Source organism: Microtus ochrogaster, chromosome 8 (assembly GCF_000317375.1).
Source record: "Microtus ochrogaster isolate Prairie Vole_2 chromosome 8, MicOch1.0, whole genome shotgun sequence".
Classification (NCBI taxonomy): Eukaryota; Metazoa; Chordata; class Mammalia; order Rodentia; family Cricetidae; genus Microtus; species Microtus ochrogaster.
Genome location: NC_022015.1, coordinates 36,418,253 through 36,440,506, shown reverse-complemented (window position 1 = coordinate 36,440,506; position 22,254 = coordinate 36,418,253). Strand labels below are relative to the sequence as shown.

Sequence of the window (22,254 nt, the reverse complement as noted above, 5' to 3'; positions counted from 1 at the left end):
CCTGAAACCCCTGTGTCCACATTCTCAGACAGGCCAGGAGAGCACCAAGTTAGGCTGGTAGACTCTCTGGCTCTCTCTCCAGAACAGCTGCCAATGTTTAACCAGCTCTAACCAGAAGCAGATCAATTGTGCCCGGGCTGTGGGCACTACTCACCTCTGCTTCTCCAGAAACAAAAGTGAGGGCCCAGCTATGTGGCTCCTCCACCTGTTTGGAGCAGGTAACCATGCTAGCATCCTGTCACTGGCAAATGGAATGGATTCCTCACCCCAACAAGTAAATGATCCGGCAAAGTTCTGGAATGATGAGGGATTATTACAGAGTATTGGGGCACAGTTCACCCCAATGTCAATGAAGTTTTGATAGTACCCTATGCACCAGCTCTAATACTTCCTGGGGTTCCATCCTATACCATATAACACCCCTACCCCCACCCCTGAACTGGTCAGGCCCATTCAGGAGACAGCACAATGTGACACATTTAAAAAGGTAGATTTAATACAAAGACTTATCCGCAAGGTGAAGAGGATCCTATCTAGTTTTACAGAATGCCCTGAGTTTTAGGGGCCAATTGTCCCAAATGAGAATGGGTGCCCTTCCCAACACTGGAACTCCTGTTGGGGAAGGTGTGGCTGAGGCCACTGGCTGGTGATACATTCTGGGTTGTCTAATCCAAATCTGTTTACCCCTGAACCAAGTGTCTTGGGGGGTGAACAGAAGTACCTTCTGGAAGAGGGCAGGGGGCTGAGCTGCTAGGTGGGTGGGTACTCAGGGAGTCCTGTACTAGAAATCCTGTCTTTTTTTTAAAAATATTTTTTAAGTACTTATTTATTTATTATGTATACAATATTCTATCTGTGTGTATGCCTGCAGGCCAGAAGAGGGCACCAGAACCCATTGCAGATGGTTGTGAGCCACCATGTGGTTGCTGGGAATTGAACACAGGAACTTTGGAAGAGCAGACAATGCTCTTAACCTCTGAGCCATCTCTCCAGCCCTAGAAACCCTGTCTTATGTCACAAAGACTTTAACAGATTAGCCAGGATGCCCACTGTGAAGTGGGCAGTACCCCTGGATACCCCGTTCCACTGCCTGGCATTCCTGGGGTTAAGAATCAGAAACAAGAACCCAAACAGAAAGCCTTCCTCCTACAATGGCCTCTGAGCCCTCTGCTAATCAAGACTACACATGCCTACAGACAAAAATGGTTCAGGGGCCCAGCCCAGCATGTCAGAACAGAAGGGGAAGGTGGCATTATCAAAATCCTTAGATCCCACATTGTCTCCAGTTTAATAGGTTGGCCCAATCCTAGGACACACATGGTAAGCCTAAACCATCTGGGCAGCATAGATTGCGCGCACCCAACATAAAGACAGAATGAAAGGGCCACAATAGTCTGCCCTCAGGATGCTGAGTAGAGAAAACAGCCTGTTGGGGGATCAGTGTGAACTCCGCTTCCCAGCTGCCACCAGCCACACACTACTGGGCACCAGGCTCTCCATTCTCCACATGAGCAAACTGATGCCCCTGCATGGGAAGCCAGGATGCCAGCCCCCATGCATCCAACTCCACACACTCAATAAAACTTCCCTATGCATCCCAGGATGGTCCTCAAAAGATTCCAGGCAGCAGGCGGTAGGGCACTGCGGCCGTGTAGCGCTCCCAGTCACGGCCATACTTGTTGGCACAGCGGTGTTCATCACGGAGGCAGCGGTGGGTGAGCAAGATAGTCATGTAGATGATGTAGAAATAGGGGAGAAGGTGGCCGCCACCGCACGCCAGGCAGTAGGCTAGGCTGCCCATCAGGTCACCAGTATAGTTGAAGTGACGGGCCACACCCCAGAAGCCTGACACCAACAGCTTGGTGCGGTGTTTCTGCCCATCGGCTGATGTGTAGGAGCACTCGATGGCCTTTGGCTTCTTGCCCCAGATGAGGCAGCGCCCATCTGTCCTGCGGAACAGGTCCTTCTGATGGTTGGTCATTCGGAAGATATAGTAACCCACCAGGCCAAGCAGCAGGATGCCCACAGCATTGGGAGTGGAGAGATGAACAGGGTGGTACACCAAGTACAAGCCCTGTGGGGAGAGAGGGTAAGAGGGGAGAGGTGAAGGATAGCCCATCATGGAGCACAGTGGGCTTCAGTGTAGCCTGAGGTGGGTAGACCCTGGCCCTGCCCCAGACACATGTTTCTTTTCTGTTAAGTAAGACACACAGAGCCAGACATAGTGGCACACACCTGGAATCCCAGGACTCAGGGGGATGAGGCAGGAGGACCGCAGTTCAAGGCCTACTTGGACGGTTTACTGAAACAGCATCAGACCTTGTTTCAAAATGAGTAAGAAGGGAGGGCAGAAGATGTGGCAGTTGCTTAGCATGCACAAGGTCCAGGGTTCAACTCCAAGGACTGGCAAGCAGAGGGAGATGGGGGAGGGGAAGGGAAAGGAGGAGGAAAGCACGTTGAATACAGCCAGCCTCCAGACACCCTTCCTGGTTACAGGGTGTACTGTTTTCTCACGGTTCTGCAGTTGCTGCATTCTGTGCCATGAAGACGACCGTGTTTGTATCATCATAAGGGCTAAAAGCTGTCTTGAGATCACCATTGGTTGCAGTTGGTAAACCACACACTGTACAAGAGTAAACTACACAGCATGTAAGATGATCTGAATATACTGCGACGACAATTGATTCTATTTATCAGCTTGGGCAGACCACTGTACACATTTGATCAACCCTAAATTGTGGAGGAGACTAACATTTACTTGTTTATTGTTGTGTGCATGCATATGTACCTGAGCACACATGACGCAACCAGACAGAAGAAAGCGTCTGGTGTCCTCTGTCACACTCCACCTTCTCCTTTGAGGCTGGGTCTCTCCTTGAACCTGGGGCTCAAGTTTCCTTGGCTAGGCTAGGGGCTAAAAAGGCTCAGTCATCCTTTTGTCTCTGCTCTATGGTTACAGGCATGAACAGAACTCCAGTTTGTTCTCTGGGTGCTGGGATCTGAACTCGGGTCCTCCTGATGTCGCAGTACACACTCTTAAGCCCTGAGGTTCTTTCTCCAGCTGAGATTAACATTTAAACAAGCACTGAGCAAAGCAGATGAACACCCACAATGTGGGGGGACTTCATTCAATACATTCAAACCAGCCCCCCTTGGGAAAGGGGGATGCTGCCAGTATGCAATCTTTTATTTTGAACTGCAACAACAGCCCTCTCCTGGCTTCCAGACCCCCACTGAAAAGTTTGGGGCCTCCCAGGACCCATGTTCCTCAAGAGACCCCAGACACAAATACAGAATAAGAGTGCATCTATATATACACATCTCAAAGCCATATGCCTATGCCCCAGAACACAAAGGCCGGGTTCCAGTATGCCCCCATGGACACCCAAACTCCATGGTGCTCAATCCCTTCATATGAGACAGGTATATATAGATAGATGTGGTGTCCGAGTACTCAGGCTGAGGCAGGAGGATTGTAGCTCAAGGCCAGCTTCACTTCATGGTGAGTCCAGCCAGCTTTGGCTGCAGGGCAGGCAAGACTACCTCAAAGTAACAAAAACAGGTCTGGGGAGATGGTTCGGCAGTTACAAAGGACCAGATTTGGTTCCCATCATGCATGTGAGGCAGCTTACAACTGCCTGGAACTCCTACACCAGAGGTTCTAGTACCCCTGGATTCTGGGAGCATAAACAAACACATTGACAATGAAAAAGAAATCTAAGATAACAAAAGAACAAGGGACAATGTAGTTTTGGTCTACACAACACAGGTTTGTGCACATCCTCCTATAAATGTGAAGTCACCTCTAGATTAACCTCATTATCTACAATATACTAAATAACAGAAATGTGGAACTGCGTACGGGAAGCCTATTAAAACGTAAATGCTGGCCAGGTGGTGGCAGAGCAGGAACACGCCTTTAATCCCAGCACTGGGAGGCAGAGACAGGAGGACCTCTGTGAGTTCAAGATCAAGCTGGGCTACAGAACGAGTTACAGAACAGCCAAGGCTACACAGAGAAACCCTGCCTTGAAAACAAAATGTAAAGGCTCAGCAAACGATTGCGGGACCACACTATTTAGGGAATACTGACACAGAAAAACTCCATGTTCGTTCAGCACACAGTTTTTTTGTTTGTTTTGATGTAGTCTCATGTAGCCCAAGCTGGCCTTGAGCTTATCACGTTGCTGAGGGTGACTCTGAACTCCTGATCCTCCTACCTCAACCTCCCAAGAGCCGGGATCACATGGGTGTCCAAGAAGGCCCAGCAGCAAGTTTTTAAAAAAATTCTTCCAATGCATGTTTGTCTTAATCTATGGACGCCACTGTATCCTGAGGCTGAAACAAGGCCTGCTAGATGGAAAGACTTGGGTAAGCGCAGTCTCTGCCACCAGTTCACACACTGGCACTGCAGATACAAGGGGGTGACCCGTGAGCAGGTGCCCAATCAGTGGAAACCCTGACCATGTGAGCTGCTCACGGCTGGTGAGGACCTGCAGTCAGTGTAAGTCTGAGGCTGGCACCTGTCCACGCCCTTACCCTCCACCTCTCCCCTTTGTTGGGCACAACTGCTTTCCCAGCACCCCTGCACAGGTAGCCAGGCCACTCCACAGCCCATGTCACCATCAGCTCCGCAACCAGCTGCCAGAGGCCCACCTTACTGATGGCTGCCTGGAAAGACCAACAACAGCCTTCTGTGCTGCTCTGAACTCCTTCCGACCTCTGATGAGCAGTTGCATGCACTAGTACCACGGTGCCAACATAGCCAAAGGGCGGGGATTAAGACATCCAGCCCAGCTAGAGCCACTGCCGGCCACCCTGACGGCTCCATCTTGTCTGGTTGAGTTGGGGGTTCTGCCCCGACTGCAGGGATGACTAAGGACATGCTCACATGGGTGCAATCCCAGGTCATCCCGGGCCAACTACAGGTGGCTACAATGGATCAGCCTAAGATGCTTCAAAAGCCATTCCACACCCTCTACTGCTCAATTTCTGTATGGTTCTCAGCAGCTCTCCAAGCCTTACGTGGGCTAATTTTGTCCAGCTGTGACCCTGTGTGCATTAAGGAAGGCAAGGCTAAGCTACAGTTGGTAGGTCAGGTGTGTTAAACACACTTTAAAAAATGTACTCCTGATTTGGACCTTGAGATTTCTGTCCGGTGCTCCAATGTGGGTCTCTGTCTCTGTCTCCTTTCATCGCCTGATGAAGGTTAATATTCAGGAGGATGCCTATATGTTTGTCTTTGGATTCACCTTCTAATTTAGCTTCTCTAGGATCGCGAATGGGTTTTTGATCCTACTGCACATACTGGCTTTGGGGGAGCCTAGGCAGTTTGGATGCTCAACTTACTAAACCTGGATGGAGGTGGGCGGTCCTTGGACTTCCCACAGGTCAGGGAACCCTGATTGCTCTTCAAGCTGATGAGGGAGAGGGACTTGATCGGGGGAGGGGGAGGGAAATGGGAGGCGGTGGCGGGGAGGAGGCAGAAATCCTTAATAAATAAATAAATTTTAAAAAAAATGTACTGTGTTCTTGAAACACCACTGAGTACTTTTTTTCTACGATTTATTTACTCATATAATTTATGTATATGAGTATTCTGTCTTTGTGCACACCAGAATCTGATCCCATTACAGATGGTTGTGAGCCACCACGTGGTTGCTGAGAATTGAACTCAGGACCTCTGGAAGAGCAGTCAAATGCTCTTAACCCCTGAGCCATCTCTCCAGCCCCCTAAGCGCACTTTGTACTTTTGATACTTCCAGTGGAGAGTCGGTGAAGTGGGAACCAGATCCCATGATGGGTCAAGCATATCTGTGACACAAGGAACTTCCCCCTCATGGGAGACGACACTGGTCCAGGGAGCTCCAGGGACTAACACCCTGACAAGCTCAGCATGTGTGTCTGCTCAGGGTCAGCCAGGAGCAACTGAAGACCACACAGGCAGTGCCCACGAGGCTGGTCGCCCTGCCCCATCACCCTGGCTCCTCACCTGCAGCGTGTAGAGGTAGGGCAGCCATACGCAGTCACCCCAGCCCAGGTACCACCCAAAGTGGTCATGGCAGATGTCGATGGTCTTCAGGTACCAGGTTTCGTTCCAAAAGAAGTCTAACACGTAGATGGCCTGCAAGACAGAGCCACCGTTACCACCACAGCCCCATGCAAGGGAGGGATGGGGGATGGGCAGTCGGGATACTGCTAAGCAGCTTGGTTACTGTGGGGTTGGGAGCAATCAGTGGGGTGGAGGGGCCTCTGCCCATCAGCAGAAAGGGCTCCCACCCATAGCTCCCATAGGTGACATGAGATGTGGAGTTCAGCAGAGGTGACTCAGGATAGAAGGACTCAGGGACTGTCCCTGAGTGGTAGACACCAACAAAGACATCCACAGGGTGAGTGTCCCAGGTTTGGCTGCTATCCGCTGCCCCTCAGAACCATGACACCTCCAATGTGTCCAAGAAGACTGAGGTCCATTCACAGAGATAGGCAAACAGCAAAGATCCTGCTTGTCACTCAAGAGCACATGAGGTCATGAGCCTGAGACACAGAGAGTCTTCCAGAGACTCGACTCATGGCTACCTGCATAAGCAACAGTTTCAGAGCACCCTGCCATAGCCGATCCCTTATAAAGGGGGAGTGGCACCTCACACAGGCATGCTGGGATTTACCCACAACATTTGCCTAGCACAGTCCCAGCATCCCGAGCCTTGGCTGTGACAAGAAGCTGGCCTGAGGTGTCCAGACCCCAGTGCTCTGTGGAAAAGTGGGTCTCTTCTGCATCCAGCTCTATACCCCAGCACAGGAGAAGCTTCATGGAGGACCATAGAGAAGACCTCTCCCTGAGGTCCTGGCCACATCACCCACTCCTCGGGTCCACAAGTGCAAATGACCAGAGCCCACTGGTAGGAGGCAGGGACCTACCCCATCCAGTCTGGTCCCACCCCAGCACAGTCAGCCAGCCTGAGCTGTGCCCATGGCTTCCTGTTTGCCTCTTCCTCCTCTTCCTCCCACCTGGCACCCTGAAGCCCTGCTGGACATACCACATCCAGGTCACATCCCAACACCACTGGGCATTTTTTCTCACTACTTTTTTAAATTTTTTTTTCTCTTTGCACATATTTTTATGTGGTACATGTGTGGGCACAAACATATGAGGGTGCACGTGCCTGCCTGTGATTGCGTGTGTGCACAAGTGTGTGTGTGTGTGCACAAGTGTGTGTGTGCGTGTGTGTGCGCGTGTGTGTGCGCGTGTGTGTCTGTGATTGCGTGTGTGTGTGCACAAGTGTGTGTGTACAAGTGTGTGTGCGTGCGTGTGGGTGCACAAGTGTGTGTGTGCACAAGTGTGTGTGCGTGCGTGTGCATGCACAAGTGTGTGTGTCTGTGATTGCATGTGTGCACAAGTGTGTGTGCGTGTGTGTCTGTGATTGCATGTGTGCACAAGTGTGTGTGTGGGTGTGTGTCTGTGATTGCATGTGTGCACAAGTGTGTGTGTGCGTGTGTCTGTGATTGTGTGTGCGCACAAGTATGTGTGTGTCTGTGATTGCGTGTGTGCACAAGTGTGTGTGTGTGTGTGTGCACAAGTGTGTGCGTGTGTGTGGCCAAAGGTTGAAGTCCTCCACCTTAATCACTGAGGCAAGGTCTCTCAGTCAAACCCAGAGCTCACTGGTATGGTTAGTCTCATTAATCAGCTTGCTCTTGGGATCCCCTGCCACCGCTTTCTGAGGCAGGATTACAGGCGGGGCCACCAGACCCACCCAGTATTGACTTGGCTTCTGGGGACCCTAACCCTGGCCTTCATGCTTTTAGGCAAGTGCTTCAACCACAGAGTCATCTCCTAAGTCTTGTTGCTGTTCTTAAAATAGGATCTCACCTCCTGGTCCAGGCAGCTCTCCAAACTAAATATGTAGCATCCAGGCAGTCTTTAACTCACAACAATCCTCCTGCTGCAGCCTCCTGAGTGATAACTACTTAGAAGTGGATGGAAATCCCCAAAAGGGTCTATGTTGGTCCCACCTGGCCACAAACTCCCTAGTTCTCGATGTTCCGGATAGAGGCCTTTCCTCAGTGTCTTAACCTCTCCCACTATGCAGACTACATAGGCCACTGTTTGTACCTGGAGCGTACCTATGGTCCCCCTTCTCTAGCTGGTTAACAAAGCCCCCGTACTCCCAGATCTTATCTGAGTGCAGTCCCTAAGGGAGCCTGACTGCAGGCCAGACTATGGTGTCTACCCTGTCCCTCTTGGGGCTAACACAGGGGCACAGGAATCTATGTAATGGTAGATTCTCAGCAAGTGCTCACTGTTACCCAGAACCAGCTCAGAACATATGGCATGCTGGGAACTCTCCCAGAGCCCAGCAGGTGCAATGCCCCACCCTCCCTGGCTGTAAGTACACTTAGTTACCTGCAGGATATTGACCAAAATCATAGAGTTGGTCACATGGCCATAAAGCTCCTGTTGCTTGGCAGCAAAGGACAGGTTGATAAGAGTCCAGGCCACAATTCCCGGGCGTCCATTGAAGAACAGCTTGAAGTCAAACCACTTCCCAATGCGGGGGTTGAACTCAATGCCCATCATAAAGTTGTAGAAGAAATTGCCTGTGAATTTGCTTAATAACATCAACAAAAGACATGTTAAAATTTATTCTATATGTATGAGTGTTTTACCTGCATGCTTGTCTGTACAGTTATGTGTATAGTATCCTCAGAGGCCAGAAGAGGGCATGGGATGCCCTGGAACTGGAATTACAGACAGTTGTGAGCTGCCATGTGAGGGCTGGGAAATCAAACCCAGGTCTTCTGCAAGAGCAGTCAGTACTCTTAACCACTGAGCCATCTCCCCCTGCCCTCCAAAGACACATTTAGTTAACTAGCACATCTTGCGACATGTGGCGCATCCAGCTTTGTGGACACCAATGTTTAGGAGCCGGCAAGTGAAGGAGGCAGCATGGATGCAGCTGCAGGGAGAACGTGGCAGCCCCGCCCTCAGCCCCACATCTGCATTTGTTCTCACGCACAGTGCACCATGCTCAGCAGAGACACAGAATACAGGATTAAGAGGCAAGTGTCCCGTGCTCATAGCCTAAGCTCCAGGGCCCACGTTTCTAACTGCTCCACAAGTTCAGTGACCCCTCTCGGTCTTGGTCACCTGGCCCCACAGCAGCCCCCTTATCCCAGACTGGGGCAGAGAATTAGCTGAGATAATCTGGATGGAGGCCCTTCCTAGGTACAGTCTACTGTGCATGCACAGGGATTACTGCTAGCTAGCATAGCAGGTTCTCATGTCTGCTTCCCACAGTCGGGCTAAGCAGAAAACTAAAACATCACATCTGCCAAAGCAGCAACAGCTCTGGGAGCCACAAAAGGCAGTACGGCAGTAACCTGCAGGGCAGGGAAACATAAGTCACACTGCATTCTCATCTGAGGCTGGTTCCCCAAAGTCAATCCAACAGCTAAGGGGGAGATGCACTGTTCTCATCTGGATCCCCAGAAAAAATTAAAAACTCCAGAAGACCTCACCGAATATCTGTAGATGGGTGAATGGATGGGGGGGGGTGAGTAGGTGGAAAGATGGGTGGAAGGGTAGACAGATAGATGGATAAGTAGATGGGTGGGTATATGGGTAGACAGGAGAGTAGGCAGATGGATAAATAGATACATGAGTGAGTAGACGATAGGCGGATAAATGGATGGGCTGGCAGGTAGGTGGATGAGTGCATAGATGGATGGATAGAGGTGGGTGTATAGGTGAGCAGGTGGGTAGATGGATAGATAAATGGTTGTGTGGGTAGATGGATGAGTAAATAGAGGATAAATGGGTGGGGGGTGGACAGACAGATGGACAGATGAGTAAATGGATGGGTAGGTAGATGGAATGGAACTGATGGTTGGCCTCTAACTCAGTTCCCCTGAGAATGCTTTAAGCAAGCAGGGCTCTCCTTGCAAGGAGCTACAGTAAAAATAACAAGGCTAAGGCTGTTTCACAAGAGATAATCCAAAGAAGGAGACAATGATCTACCTCTGCCTCAGTCAGAAGTTGTCCTTCTGGTTTAACTGCTCCCATGGTAGCCTTGGTTACCTCTAAAGCAAGAAAATCCAGACTTTCAAACAGGCTTCTCCACTTGTCTGCAGAGGAGCAGACAACCCTGGGTGGAGGTATCCACCATCCATTCTAGGCTTGACCAGCCGTTGAGGAACTTACCAGTCTTCAGCATTGGTGGGGAACAGGTAGCCCTTGATCATTGCAAACGTGGACACAGCATAGCCCAGAATATTGGCACACCACAGCAGTGGGATCCAGTTGTCAAAGATGATGGTGGGGGAGAACCAGGTTAGGAGGTAGGCATTCAAAAACCAGAGGAGGTGAGTGATGAGCCAGGCTTGCAGCCCGTTCACTTCATACTTGTTTACAACCCCTGCAGAAGGAGAATCACACAGAGCACCCTCGGTGGACTACACGGCCTTGCTGTGTACCTGCCTCACACCCTACCTGCTCCTTGGCCTCTGCTTCTGTAGACCCCTGACTGGAGCCCCCAGGTACCATTCCAGAAGGGGCATCTTCTGTTGAATACACAGGCTTTCAAGCCAGTGGCACCCCTCACACGGTGAGAAAGTGGCTGTTCCTACTATAGCCAGAGTGGGGAAACCTCTATGAGATTCTTCTCGCGCTCTTTAGGTCTGTAAAGTATTGGGAAGGTCAATCAAGTGGCAGGTAAGGCAAGGCCAACCCTATGTCCTCCCAGGCTCCACTTGTGCTTGCTGCAGTACCTCTCTGAGACCTCTCGGCTAGAGAAATAGGTAGGATTCCAGCCCATGACATTAGCGTATGAAGCTGGGCTCCTTGAGGGTTTTTAGAGATGATCCATGGGTTAGTGGTAAGGCTGGGTTTGCCATATCTTTATGAAGTAGTGAAGTAGTGACAGCAGAGTCAGGGACGGCACTCCTGAGTGAGGAAGCTGCCATGTCTATAATGGCATGGATGCCTAGTGGATCACATCCAAACTAAATTAGTTCTTGTCTGGGACGTAGGATGGGAGAACTCTGGGAGCCAGGGACACGGGGTGGCTAGGGTAAGATAGCTACCAGCTCAGGGGCAAAGGTTACCTGCTGGAGTTATGGCGCCTTCTTGGACACCTCCCACATAGCCTGGCAGAAATTTGTGGCAGAAGTCAGGAAGCCAGGAGTAAAGAAGCACCTAAAACAGAATTTTATTTGGAAAGATTGGCAGCCTGCAGGGGATAGCTGTGTGATTTGACCTGGTCTGGTTTTACTGGACAGATATGAACACAAGACACAAAGCTTAGTGCTCCAGGAGCGAGGCAGGCTTCCCGCCGAATGTGTAAAATCCTACCCCAGGCTATAGCCTTGTAACCTTCCAAGTCGAACACATGGGTCCTCCCAACCCCTTTTTAAGGCCATTTAAAAGCACCAAGATTCCCCCATGAGCCCCCTCCCTTTCAACATCACTGTTCAGATCATGTAATGTGTTCACAAGCCCTGGCAACCATTACCACAGTTTGATCTTAGAATTCTACCAAAGAGAACCCTAGGATGGGAGAAAAACAACTTGGCTGTTAAGAACACTGGTTGCTCCTCCAGAGGACATGGTTTGATTCCCAGCACCAGCACCTACATGGCAGCTCACAACTATCTGTAAGCCACGTCCCAGAGATCTTCTGCCACACTCTTCTGTTTTCCACTGGGTACTACATACATATAGGAAAAACACCCACACACATAAAATAAGTAAATCTTTTTTTTTGGTGGGGGGGGGCAGACATTGAGACAGGCTTTCTTCTGTGCAGCCCTGGCTATCCTGGAACTCACTCTATAGACCAGCTGGCCTTAAACTCAAGAGATACACCTGCCTCTGCCTCCCAAGTGCTGAGATTAAAGGCATTTACCACCATCACCCAGCAAAATAAATCAATCTTTATTAAAAAATGTTTTTTAATTTTAAAAAAGGGGACACCCTGTTCCCCTTGTCAACTGCCCCCAGCAGTCCCTGGTAACCACCAATCTCACCAAGCCTGGGAGAATGAAACATCCTGGATGTTTCACATCAATGCAAATACTCGGTCTGGTCTTAGCGTCTGGCAGCTGTTTCCAACACTGGTCCAAAGAGCAGCCTGTACCAGAGCTCATTCCTTTCCACAGTCTAATAGTATTCGACTTATGGAAAGACCACGTTATTTATCCTGTCCTCTACTGGACAGCTGGGCTCTTTCTATGCTTTGGCTCCCATGACTCGCGCTATCCTTCTCACCCAGAGGACTGGGGAATGAAAAGGAGGGGGACCCTGGAGCGAGAGACAAGTAAGTCTCCATACAAAATTCTGCCTGGGAAAAGCAAGTTGCCTGGTGTTTCATGCGGTTCCTGTACTCTGCCCAACACCCAACCTGTGAAGGCTGCTCCTGCTTAGTGACCTAGTTTAGGTCAAAGAGGCTGCATCACAGACAAAGACACCATTGACCATGACTCTCTGGCAATCTGTGGCAGCAGCAGCTTAGGTCTCATTTACTGCCTGATAGGCCATGCTGTTGATCTACAGTCAGGGGCTAGAAACCATGACGATTACAAGGTGACACACAGATGTTTCCTGCTCTATAGAATTGCTTCTAGGCAACTGCTGCATCCTGAGAATGGGAGCACCACTGGGTTAGAAGTCTGCTTCTCTGACAAGACCCGAGCAGCAGAACACGTTCCTGACCCAAGGCAGAGGACTGACCTGGAAGCTGACCCACAAGGTGTACAGTTGGGCAGCTTTAGCTGTCACAGGTGGTGTCTTGGCCCAGATGTCTGCCAGACTAGCACGACCAGTGGCTATGTCCAGTGCGGGGGTGGTCAAGGAGCAGCTGTACTGGTCACACGCCATGATGAAGTAGTACACAATGAACGGTGCGAAGAGCAGCAGGAAAATGATGCTGGCCAGGGAGAACCAATCCACTTCCCTGAGAGGACAAAGGGCGGTCACCATCAGGCCTCCTGTTCTCAAGCCCCCCAGGGGACGTACAAACTTCCTTCCGTCCTTGGGAGCCCATGATGGAGATTTCTAAGATACCCTCCCAGCCCTTGAACCTCACAGGGCCTCTGAAATGTCCCTTTCATTCCTTGGGCCCTATGAAGGACTCTGAGATTCCCCTTTATCCCTCAGACCCCATGGCAGGGTATCTAAGACACCCTTCCATCCCTTTGAGACTCGCTCTGTCCCTGGAGCCCTACAGGCGTCTCTGACATGTCCTCCAATCTCCTTGGGCCACATGGGGGGTCTCCAAGGTGTCCTTATATGTGTGGGACTCTCCACACCACTCAGAACCTGATGGGCAGGGGTATCCATTCAGCAAACTCTCCAGCCAAGGCGGGTCACTCACGCTGCTCCTGTGTCGTCACCAGAAGGTGCCCTATCTGTGGCCACCGACAAAAAGCCCAGACATGAGAGCAGGGGGCTCTTCATGACCCTCAAGGTCAGTAGCTTTCTTGGTCCTTAGCCAGGGAAGACTCTTTAATACCCAGGTACTCACATGGCTCAATGGCAGAGAGAACACCATGACACCAACACAGGGTCCCTAGGTTGGTGGCAGGGCTCCAGATGGCCCTTAGACCATCTGAAATACCTAGAATCCTGGCAGAGCAAGGCAGAGGAAAGTCGCACACCTGACCTCAGGTGACAAGTTGCATTTAAAACATAGCACGCTGAAAAGATCTCAGCAAGTTACCTTCAGGCCTTAAGCACAGGTGCTTATGAGTCCTTTCCCTAAGACAGCTCAGGATATACACCCGGATATCTCTATATACAAGGGGAAAAACTCAGACATGAGACTACTTCCAGCCCAAGCACTCCAAAATGGTTTCAGGGTCTTCGTTCCAATACTTTATTTTGGAGAATAGGAAACAGCTTATCTTTCATTTGTCTTTAAATAAAATAATGTGGTTTTTTTTGTTCTAGGTTCATAACATCCCTGAAGTTGAAACCCTTGAGATCGCAGTTCACCCTCTAGCTAGTAAAACACGTGAGTCCCTTACCAGGCACGGCCCCATTGTCCTTGAGATTCAGCCTTGCCATTCAGACTCTTGGTTTTGGAGGCATTGTGCTGTGATTTGGAAGCCATCAGGTCCTGAGGAAAGAGGAGGGTCTCAGATTGTTCCAGAAAGCCGGACCCCCACCAGGACTCGAGTACTGATCACTGATCAGAATAGGTGCCCTTTACAGCTTCTCAGTACCTGCTCACCCACACCAGATTCAAGGGGAGGGGAGGAAGAAGGTGCTTTAGGCTCCTCCCTGAGCCTGCACTCCCTCCAACCAGGCCTTCCCACCTCTGACCTGGCTCATTAATTCCTTTCCCAGATGTGGCAGATGTCCTTCTTAGGCAAGGATTCACTCTGCCTGCCGCAATCCGGCTCTGCCAGACTCCGCCAGGAATCTTTACCATCTTTGAATATGACTCTCGGCTCTCCTTGTAGTGCCCACTACATCCTCTGCTCTGAGCATGCTCAAAGGCTTCTTGTTCAGCACTAGTATGATAAGCCCCCTTCTCAGTAGACTAAGACCATCTAATGGCAAGCAGTTTCCCTCCTCGGTAATTTGTTCCTTTAATTTAATGCTCACAGTGCAGGCATGTTTTATTTGGGTTCATGTATGTGCACTGTCCGCCTCCCTCCAGTAGAAGGCAGCTCCCTATTCATCCCTCCGCCACCAGGGCCTAGAACAGTAAGTATCTTGGGGGACACTTTATAGATAAGGTCTCCAGGTATCTCCCCCACTCAGCGCTTCCCTGTCACCTCTAAAGCAAAGTCTAGTTTGTAAAGTTTTAAAAAGCCAGGGATTTAAAATGGTATCTTAAAGCCCACAGAGGGACTTTAAGTGGAGAGCACCCAGTCAGTAAAGTATCTACTGTGCAAGCACAAGGACCTGAGTTCAGTCCCCAGCACGCACACGAACCAAAGTTCAGGATCCCTAGCAGAGGCCCTGCAGTCCCAGTGCTGGGAAGGAAGCAGAGATAGGAGGACCCCTGGGGTTCTCTGGCAGGCAGTCTAGCCAAATCAGCCAGCTGCAAGTTCAGTAGAAGATGCTATCTCAAAAGCTAAGGTGGGAGAGCCAGGAAGAACACCCAACGTTGACCTCCAGTGGCCTCCACATGCACACATGTGCATGCATATTTGCACGCATGCAAATACACATGCATAAAAGTCATCAGAGAAAACAGGATTAGAGCCATAGCAGGGCTGGCAGGATGGTTCAGCAGATTAGAATGCTTGTCACCAAATCTGACAACTTGAATCTGATCCACAAGACTACATGGCAGAGGAAAACCAGCTCCCAGAAGTTGTCTTCTGGCCTTCACTCACACACTCCATGGCACATGTTCATACACACGCACGCACACGCATGTGTGCGCACACACACACGATTTTTAAATGTAATAAAAATTTAAAGGGGAGAACAGTATGCTTAGATATCTTGAGAGTCAACTGGATGAGAGGCAGTAAGTGGAAAATTCTAGAACAACTTTTTTTTTTCTTGACTAGAATTCTGTTCCTTCCTGGGCTTGGTGGCATAAATCTTTAATCCCAGCACTCAGGAGGCAGAAGTGGGTAGATCTCTATGAGCCTGAGGCCAACCTAGCCAACACTCGAATAGTGAGACCCTGTCTCAAACATTTAAAAAAAAAAAAAAAGAGTCCATTATGGAATAAAACCAGCATGAGACCGAGAAAATGGATTCAAAAGAGCTGCTAAAGGAGCTGGGGCTCGAGAATGGCTCGGGTTAGGAGCATTGGCAGCACCCACATGACAGCTCACAACCATCTGAAACTCCAGTTCCAATGCCCTTTCCTGGCCTCCATGGATACTGCATGAATGTGGTCAACAAATACATAGGCAGGTAAATACCATACACATAAACTACCTAAAACAAAACTGCCAAGGGAAAACTACCAGAGCAAGGGCAGATCCCAGGATGACGGCTACACATCCACCCAGGCAGAAGCCGCCCCGCACTGGTATAAGGTACAGACAAGAAGAAAAAACAGACAAGAAGAAAAGCATAGCTAAGAGAATGAGAAGAATTTGCTATGGTGTAGGATGCAGTAAGGGACTGGTACAGCCAGAGAAGGATGCCAGGAGTCCTAGAGTGTTACTCTCCCAAGGCTTGCCACTTCAGTTAGGCTGGCTGCCAGCAAGCTCCTGCATCCACAAGTCTCCATCCCCAGTGACGGCATTACAGGCACCTCTGCTGTGGACTATTATCTTAACTATGTAAAGGTGTGCTACATTTGTTTATGCTGCATTGGTTTAATTATGTAAAGATGAGTTGCTGTTTTGCCTTGCCTGCCTAAGGCACCTGACTGAGATAGGCAGAGAAAGGATAGGTGGGGCTGGAGGACAGAGAGAAAAAACAGGAGGAAAACTCTAGGCTCAAGAAGAATGAGAGGAGGAGGAGGGAAGGAGGGAGAAAGAAAGGGAGATGCCCAGGGCCACTCAGTCGCCAGCCAAACCTGGAGTAGGATATACAGAATGAAAGATAAAAAGCCCCAAGGCAAAATGTAGATAAAGAGAAACAAGTTAATGTAAGTTATACGAGCTAGTGGGACAAGCATAAGATAAGGCCCAGCATTCATAACTAGTAAGAAGTCTCCATGTCATGATTTGGGAGCTGGTTGGTGGCCCGAAAGACAGCCTGATAAACACCTGTCCATTCCAGGCTTTTTTGTGGGTGTCAGGGTTTTGAACCCTGTTTCTCACACTAACACAGCAGCAAGCAGTCTTACCCTGTGAGCTGTCTTCCTGGCTCCTAGGACTAACTTTCGTAAACAAACAAACAAACAAAAACGTTCTGACATCTTGATTTGTTTAGTGAGAGAATATCACTGGTCTCAAAATTTACATTCTCCATGGTGAAAGGTACTCTGTCACATAATGGGAGGGAGAGCTGCAGCGGCAGGGACAGCTTCTGCAGCAAGAGTGGAGCACGAAACAGCCAGGCCCCTCAGTGCAGCCCTAACACATTGCAGGGAGGCTCTCCAGGGACTCCCTGGTTATACCTGTAGAACGGATGTAGGGAAAGAGAATTGCCCCAGACAGGGGTAGGACTCTGAGGTTCAAGCACTTGCCTGCTCAAAAGCCTAAGGACCAGAGTTTGGATCTCTGTGACCCACACAAATGCCCAATAAGCATAGCAGTTCATTTGTAATTCTAGCCCCAGAAAGCAGAGACAGGATTCCCACAGCAAGCTGCCAGTGACACTAGCTGTATAAGAGCTCCGGGTTTAACAGAAAGACTGCCTCCTGCCTCAAAGAAAACAGAGAGCCCCTGACAGACTCCAAAAGCATGTGGTGTATGCATGTGTGTACATGTGCACAAAGGACACTCAGAAAAGGAAAAGCGGGCTTGGGAGAGGCCTGCCTTTAAGAAGTCCTTGCTCTCCGGCAATTCTTGCCTCAGAGCCTGTGCTGCTCTGCTTTTGACAGCCCAGCCCCGGCAGCTGTCACTTTTTTTCTTGCCCAGCAGCACACACAGTGCACATGGCTTGTGAGCCCATTTGCATTCCCATGCAGCAGCCAACAGTGCCCCTATCTCCTCTATCTCTGGTACCTACACTAACCACAGCAAACCCAGAGCCACGTGCCCACATGCCTTCCAAGAGGCTCAACAGAGGAGAGTAGCATTCTTCTGGCCCTGACTCACAGATAAGCCCCGAGGATATAAAGCTTGGCACCAACACTACTCTCTGATAATCTAACATGCTAGAAAATTGCGAAAGCCAATAAGGAAAGAACTTCAGATCTCGACGCTGAAGACACTAAACAACGCTGCCCACTGAGTGCACCATCTTTCTGGGTTTTGGGACACAGGGTCTTCCTCTGTAACCTAGACTGGCCTAGAACTCACAGCGATCTTTCTGTCTCAGCCTTCCTGTCACTGTGCTCCACCACATCTAGCAATAACATGCATCTTCGAGGATGAAGAAAAAAGAGCTGACAAGATGGTTCAGTGGGTAAAGGGGCTGGCTGCTGAGGCTGACAGCCTGAGTTCTATCCTGGGACTCCGGTGGTAGAGGGAGAACCAACTCCTAAAGGTTGTTTTCTGACCTCTATACACTATGGCATACCTCCTCCCTCAGAATAAAAAAGTAAATAAAGTGGAATTAAAATGCTGTGGCTCAGTTGGTAGAGTTGCTATGTGCACACAGTCTGGGGTTCCATCCCCAACAGTACATAAACTGGGCATGGTAGTGCACGCCTATAATCCCAGCACTTGGGAGACAGAGACAGGAGGATTAGGAGTTCAAGACCAGCTTGGTCTATATGAGACTCTGAAAAAATATAAAAGTAAGCATTTTGAATTTATTTGGAGGGCATGTCTCTAGCCACACCTCTGTTGCAGGCACCAAGTTCTGTGGAAAAGTACAGCCTGTGCAGGGCAGCTGGATAGAGGGGACCAAGGGTCCTGAGCCTCGCAGAACATCCGACATGTGACTGGTGCAGATTTCTTCATTTGGAGGCTGCTTTGTAGAGACTGTATTTTTATCTTATGTGTGTGGGGTTTTGCTTGCATATATGTCTGTGCACCGTGTGCATGCAGTTCTCACGGAGGGCAGAAGAGAATGTCAAGTCCCCTGGACCTGCAGGAGTTACAGTGAGCCACCACATGGGTGCTGGGCATCAACCCCAGGTCCTCTGTGAGAGCAGCCAGTAATCTTTTCCACCTCTCCAGCCCATTCTTCAGTTTTGTTTTTTGGTTCCTGTCCTGGAACTAGCTCTTGTAGACCAGGCTGGCCTCGAACTCACAGAGATCCGCCTGCCTCTGCCTCCCGAGTGCTGGGATTAAAGGCGTGCGCCACCACCGCCCGGCCCATTCTTCAGTTTTTAAAGCAGTGCCTCACTGCCACTGCCCATGCTCACAGGCACTGTGAGCGACATAATCACCTTTGACTTCTGGGCCAGAGGTTTCACAACAAGAATGAAGTTGTTTTTCTTAGAAGGGCTCTTGACGTGCCTAGGCTCAGAAGTCCCCCAAGGTCTGCTCAATCCTCAGCCGCATACAGAGACACACCTTCAACAGAGGCCACCAAGTCACCAGGGAGTAGAAATGTCAAGTCAAAGGCAGGTAAGGATCCACACTGCAGGTATCAAGGCCACTGCTGATGTCAAGCAGAGGACAGGCTCAGGGCTTGTCTCTCAACATACAACAGAAAGGGAGTACCCGGGTACGCATGGGTGGAGATTTTCATAGAGGCTCAAAAGTGCTGAACCCAGCATAGGCAGGCCACAGATGTTAACAGATTCCCTAGAATGCTGACAACCACACCTGCACATGTACAACCATCCTGGTACTCCCGGGAGTCATCCATCCCTTAACCTGAAGCTGGCACATTCCCATGGAACATACTAGAAACCACTGAGATGCCAAAACACAGAGTACCTCAGAAAACAACCTGGACTTGGAACCAATCTCTACAGGAATGCAAGATAGTCGGGGACAGATTAAATGTCCCATGGCATGTAAGTCTATGGCCCAGAGGATTTGTGTTGATCATCATTAAAGACAGCTGAAGACAGTTCCCTGGTGTTCCACATGAAACCAATGTGGAACCAATTAAAGGCTTGTCTTTAATCCCAGCACTTAGGAGGCAGAAGCAGACAGATCTCTTTGAGGCCAGCCTGGTCTACACAGTGAATTCCAGGTCAGCAGAGCAACAATAGCAAAACAAAACAACAACAAAACAAAACAAACAACAATTAAAAAAACCCCAAAAAACAAAAAGAAAAAAGGAAATTATATGACCCAGGTCAAGAAAGCCAAAGGCAGGAGACAGTCAAAGGACACACTAAGCCACCATCCATACACAGCAACTGGAAAAACATCCACGAAAGTAGATCTGAAGAGAGGGGCCTCTCAGGGGGCCAGCATCTGAGATGGATACAACCTGTAGAGAAAACTACTGTTCCCAGCGTGGCTGGTTCTAAAAGCAGAATGCCTGTGACCTTGAGAGGGGACACACAGGACAGAGGAAGGTGGCAGATCTGTCCTTCTGGATGGTCATGTAGCTTTGAATTTGCTGTGTAGCTGAGAATCACCTTGAATTTCTGACTGTAGCCTTCACTTCCTAAGGACTACGGTTATAGGTGTATGCCACTACAGCTTTTAATTATTATTATTTATTTATCCTGTGGAAGGGAGCATGCGCGGAGGTCAGCAGACACCTACCAAATCAGCAGAAAGCACAAACCCGTGATGCTGAGCCATACAGACGAACCTTCCAGTTACGGGGCCATGGCAAACCAAAAACAAACCTTTTGGTATCTCTCATGGTCTCTGCAGGTCAGAAATTATGGAAGGATAGGCTGCAGGGGAGTGTCGTGGAGTAGTCAGCTGCACATTAGAGCCTTAGGTGCTCAGACTCCCCTCTCGCAGGCCCATAAGGACTGCCACGGCCTACCTCATAAGGACTGCCACGGCCTACCTCACGGGTGGCCTTGAGGCAGTGAGCACACTCCCAAGGGCAGTGCTGGGGGAAGGGGAGCCTTTCAGACCTGGCCTTGGGGGGTATGAGACATCACCAGACCTTAGTGGCCACAGCTCAGTCACTCCACATCCTGAAGGTGCAGCAGGAAGGCAGGGCTAGAGGAGCTGCTGCTGGGGCTGTCACAGGCGACACACCCCATCACCAGCAGCTACCAAGAACCGGGTGCCCAGCCTACCTGAAGAAGGAGCAATGTCACACCCGCCTACTTCACAGACGAGAGAGACTGGGGAAGAGAAGGGCAGTACAATACGCTGACTGTCAACACGGCCTAGGAGGCAAGGCTGGGTCTGAAGCTCCACTTCTGGCACACTGGGACACAGTGGAGTAATGATGACATGGCTAACTTTGTTATCAGATTCCAGGAACCTTCCATGTCACTGGAATTTTCCAGAATCAATAGGGTGTCCTATCTGGAGATTCGTGAGCCCGGGTATGGTGCTGGATTTTCAGACGAAAAGGCAGCGAATCCTGGAAATGGGTGAGTGATGAGATGCGTGTCCACCTGCATGTACTGAGAGGAAATTACCCTGGGAAATACGCGGGGCGGTGCCAGCAGGCAGATGCAAGGACTTCCTGCAGGACCTTGTATGGACACGAAAACTTATGTCACACCCATTGACAATCACCAGAGAAATCAGATGCTCTGGCACCCAGTGCCACAAAGAGCCGGCTCTGCAGGTGTCAGTGGAGGCCAGCCCCTCCCTATCATGGAGGGACTGAGAAGACGAGGGGTTCCACTTGGATCCTCCAGGAGCATCACAAATGGGGACAAGTTGAGCTTTCCTCTCTTTTTCCAACAGACGAGCTTCTGTAGTTAAATGGCATCTGTGAGTCCAGTGTGCCCCACCGCTTTCCCCAGGTCAAGTGAGGCTAGCATCTGGAGGAACCCTTGGCTGCAGAACTCTGACCTGACTTGTCTTGAAAGCTTGGGGTCCTGTGGAGGAATGGCAGTTCTGAAGCCCCCAGAAATAAGCATAAGCCCAAGGAGGGAGGGAATGACCTGCCCCCCATCTCTGATTCTTTGGAATTTCGGGGTTCTAAACAAAGCTACATGCTCTCTGCTTTACAGAAGTTCCAAAATAAACGCCAGACGTGAAACAAAGTGTTTTTTCCTCTCAAGCCCATCCCAGGCCTCATTCCTTCCCAGACTGTTCCACAGATTATCCTTTACACACCCTACTGGGCCACCTTTCTGTCCAAAAGCTGGTTTTTTACCAAATTTTCTGGCAGCACGGCTTTACTGTACCCTGCCCGCTGCACCTCTTCCTGGCATGTCCTTTGGCTATTTTCAGGAAGATTCTATCAGAAGCAGCTCAAAAAACTGAAGACGTCCTATTTGAATTCTTCCTCTAAAAACCATCTTGATCTTTAGGGCGACTGGGAACTCTCCACAACCTGGGGAGGCCAGATATGCCTAGAGCTTGCCAGAACCCTCATGCCAGCAGGCAATCCATCTGTCTCCTGGGAGAATGGATGGAATCATTCAGATTCTACTGAAGAGATTCACTAGCTGTATGTACCCTGCGGTAGGAGCGTGGGCCAAGGGGTGTGTCTACATTTGCCTCTATTACACCTGAGCATTGGCAGGTCCCCCAGGGAGCTGGGTCCTCATCCCACAGGACATGGCTGCCTCTCCTACCCACAGGCCCCAGCTAAGCAAAGTAAAGCAAGGTCCACCGCCATACTTGCTAGCAGGTTCACCTACCTACTATCTGAGCAAGCACCTTCCCCCG

General features: G+C 50.0%; 1 protein-coding gene across 3 annotated transcripts in view; it reads right to left on the bottom strand.

Annotated features, from left to right (window-relative positions):
- Window positions 1–474: 474 nt before the first annotated feature.
- Window positions 475–22,254, bottom strand: part of Dhcr7 (7-dehydrocholesterol reductase) — a 24,040-nt gene continuing 2,260 nt past the window's right edge. Inside the window, exons 1-8 of one of the 3 annotated variants that reach the window (XM_026781313.1) lie at window positions 20,697–20,720; window positions 14,020–14,111; window positions 12,725–12,947; window positions 11,101–11,191; window positions 10,199–10,412; window positions 8,402–8,606; window positions 5,993–6,124; window positions 1,610–2,074 (exon numbers count right to left, since the gene is read on the bottom strand). In XM_026781313.1, coding sequence (XP_026637114.1) covers window positions 1,610–2,074; window positions 5,993–6,124; window positions 8,402–8,606; window positions 10,199–10,412; window positions 11,101–11,191; window positions 12,725–12,947; window positions 14,020–14,105 — 1,416 coding nt within the window. In that variant the 5' untranslated portion in view covers window positions 14,106–14,111; window positions 20,697–20,720. Of the gene's footprint in view, window positions 2,075–5,992; window positions 6,125–8,401; window positions 8,607–10,198; window positions 10,413–11,100; window positions 11,192–12,724; window positions 12,948–14,019; window positions 14,112–20,696; window positions 20,721–22,254 lie in introns of those variants that run through there. The other 2 variants (XM_026781312.1, XM_005351591.2) reach the window with 2 other exon arrangements.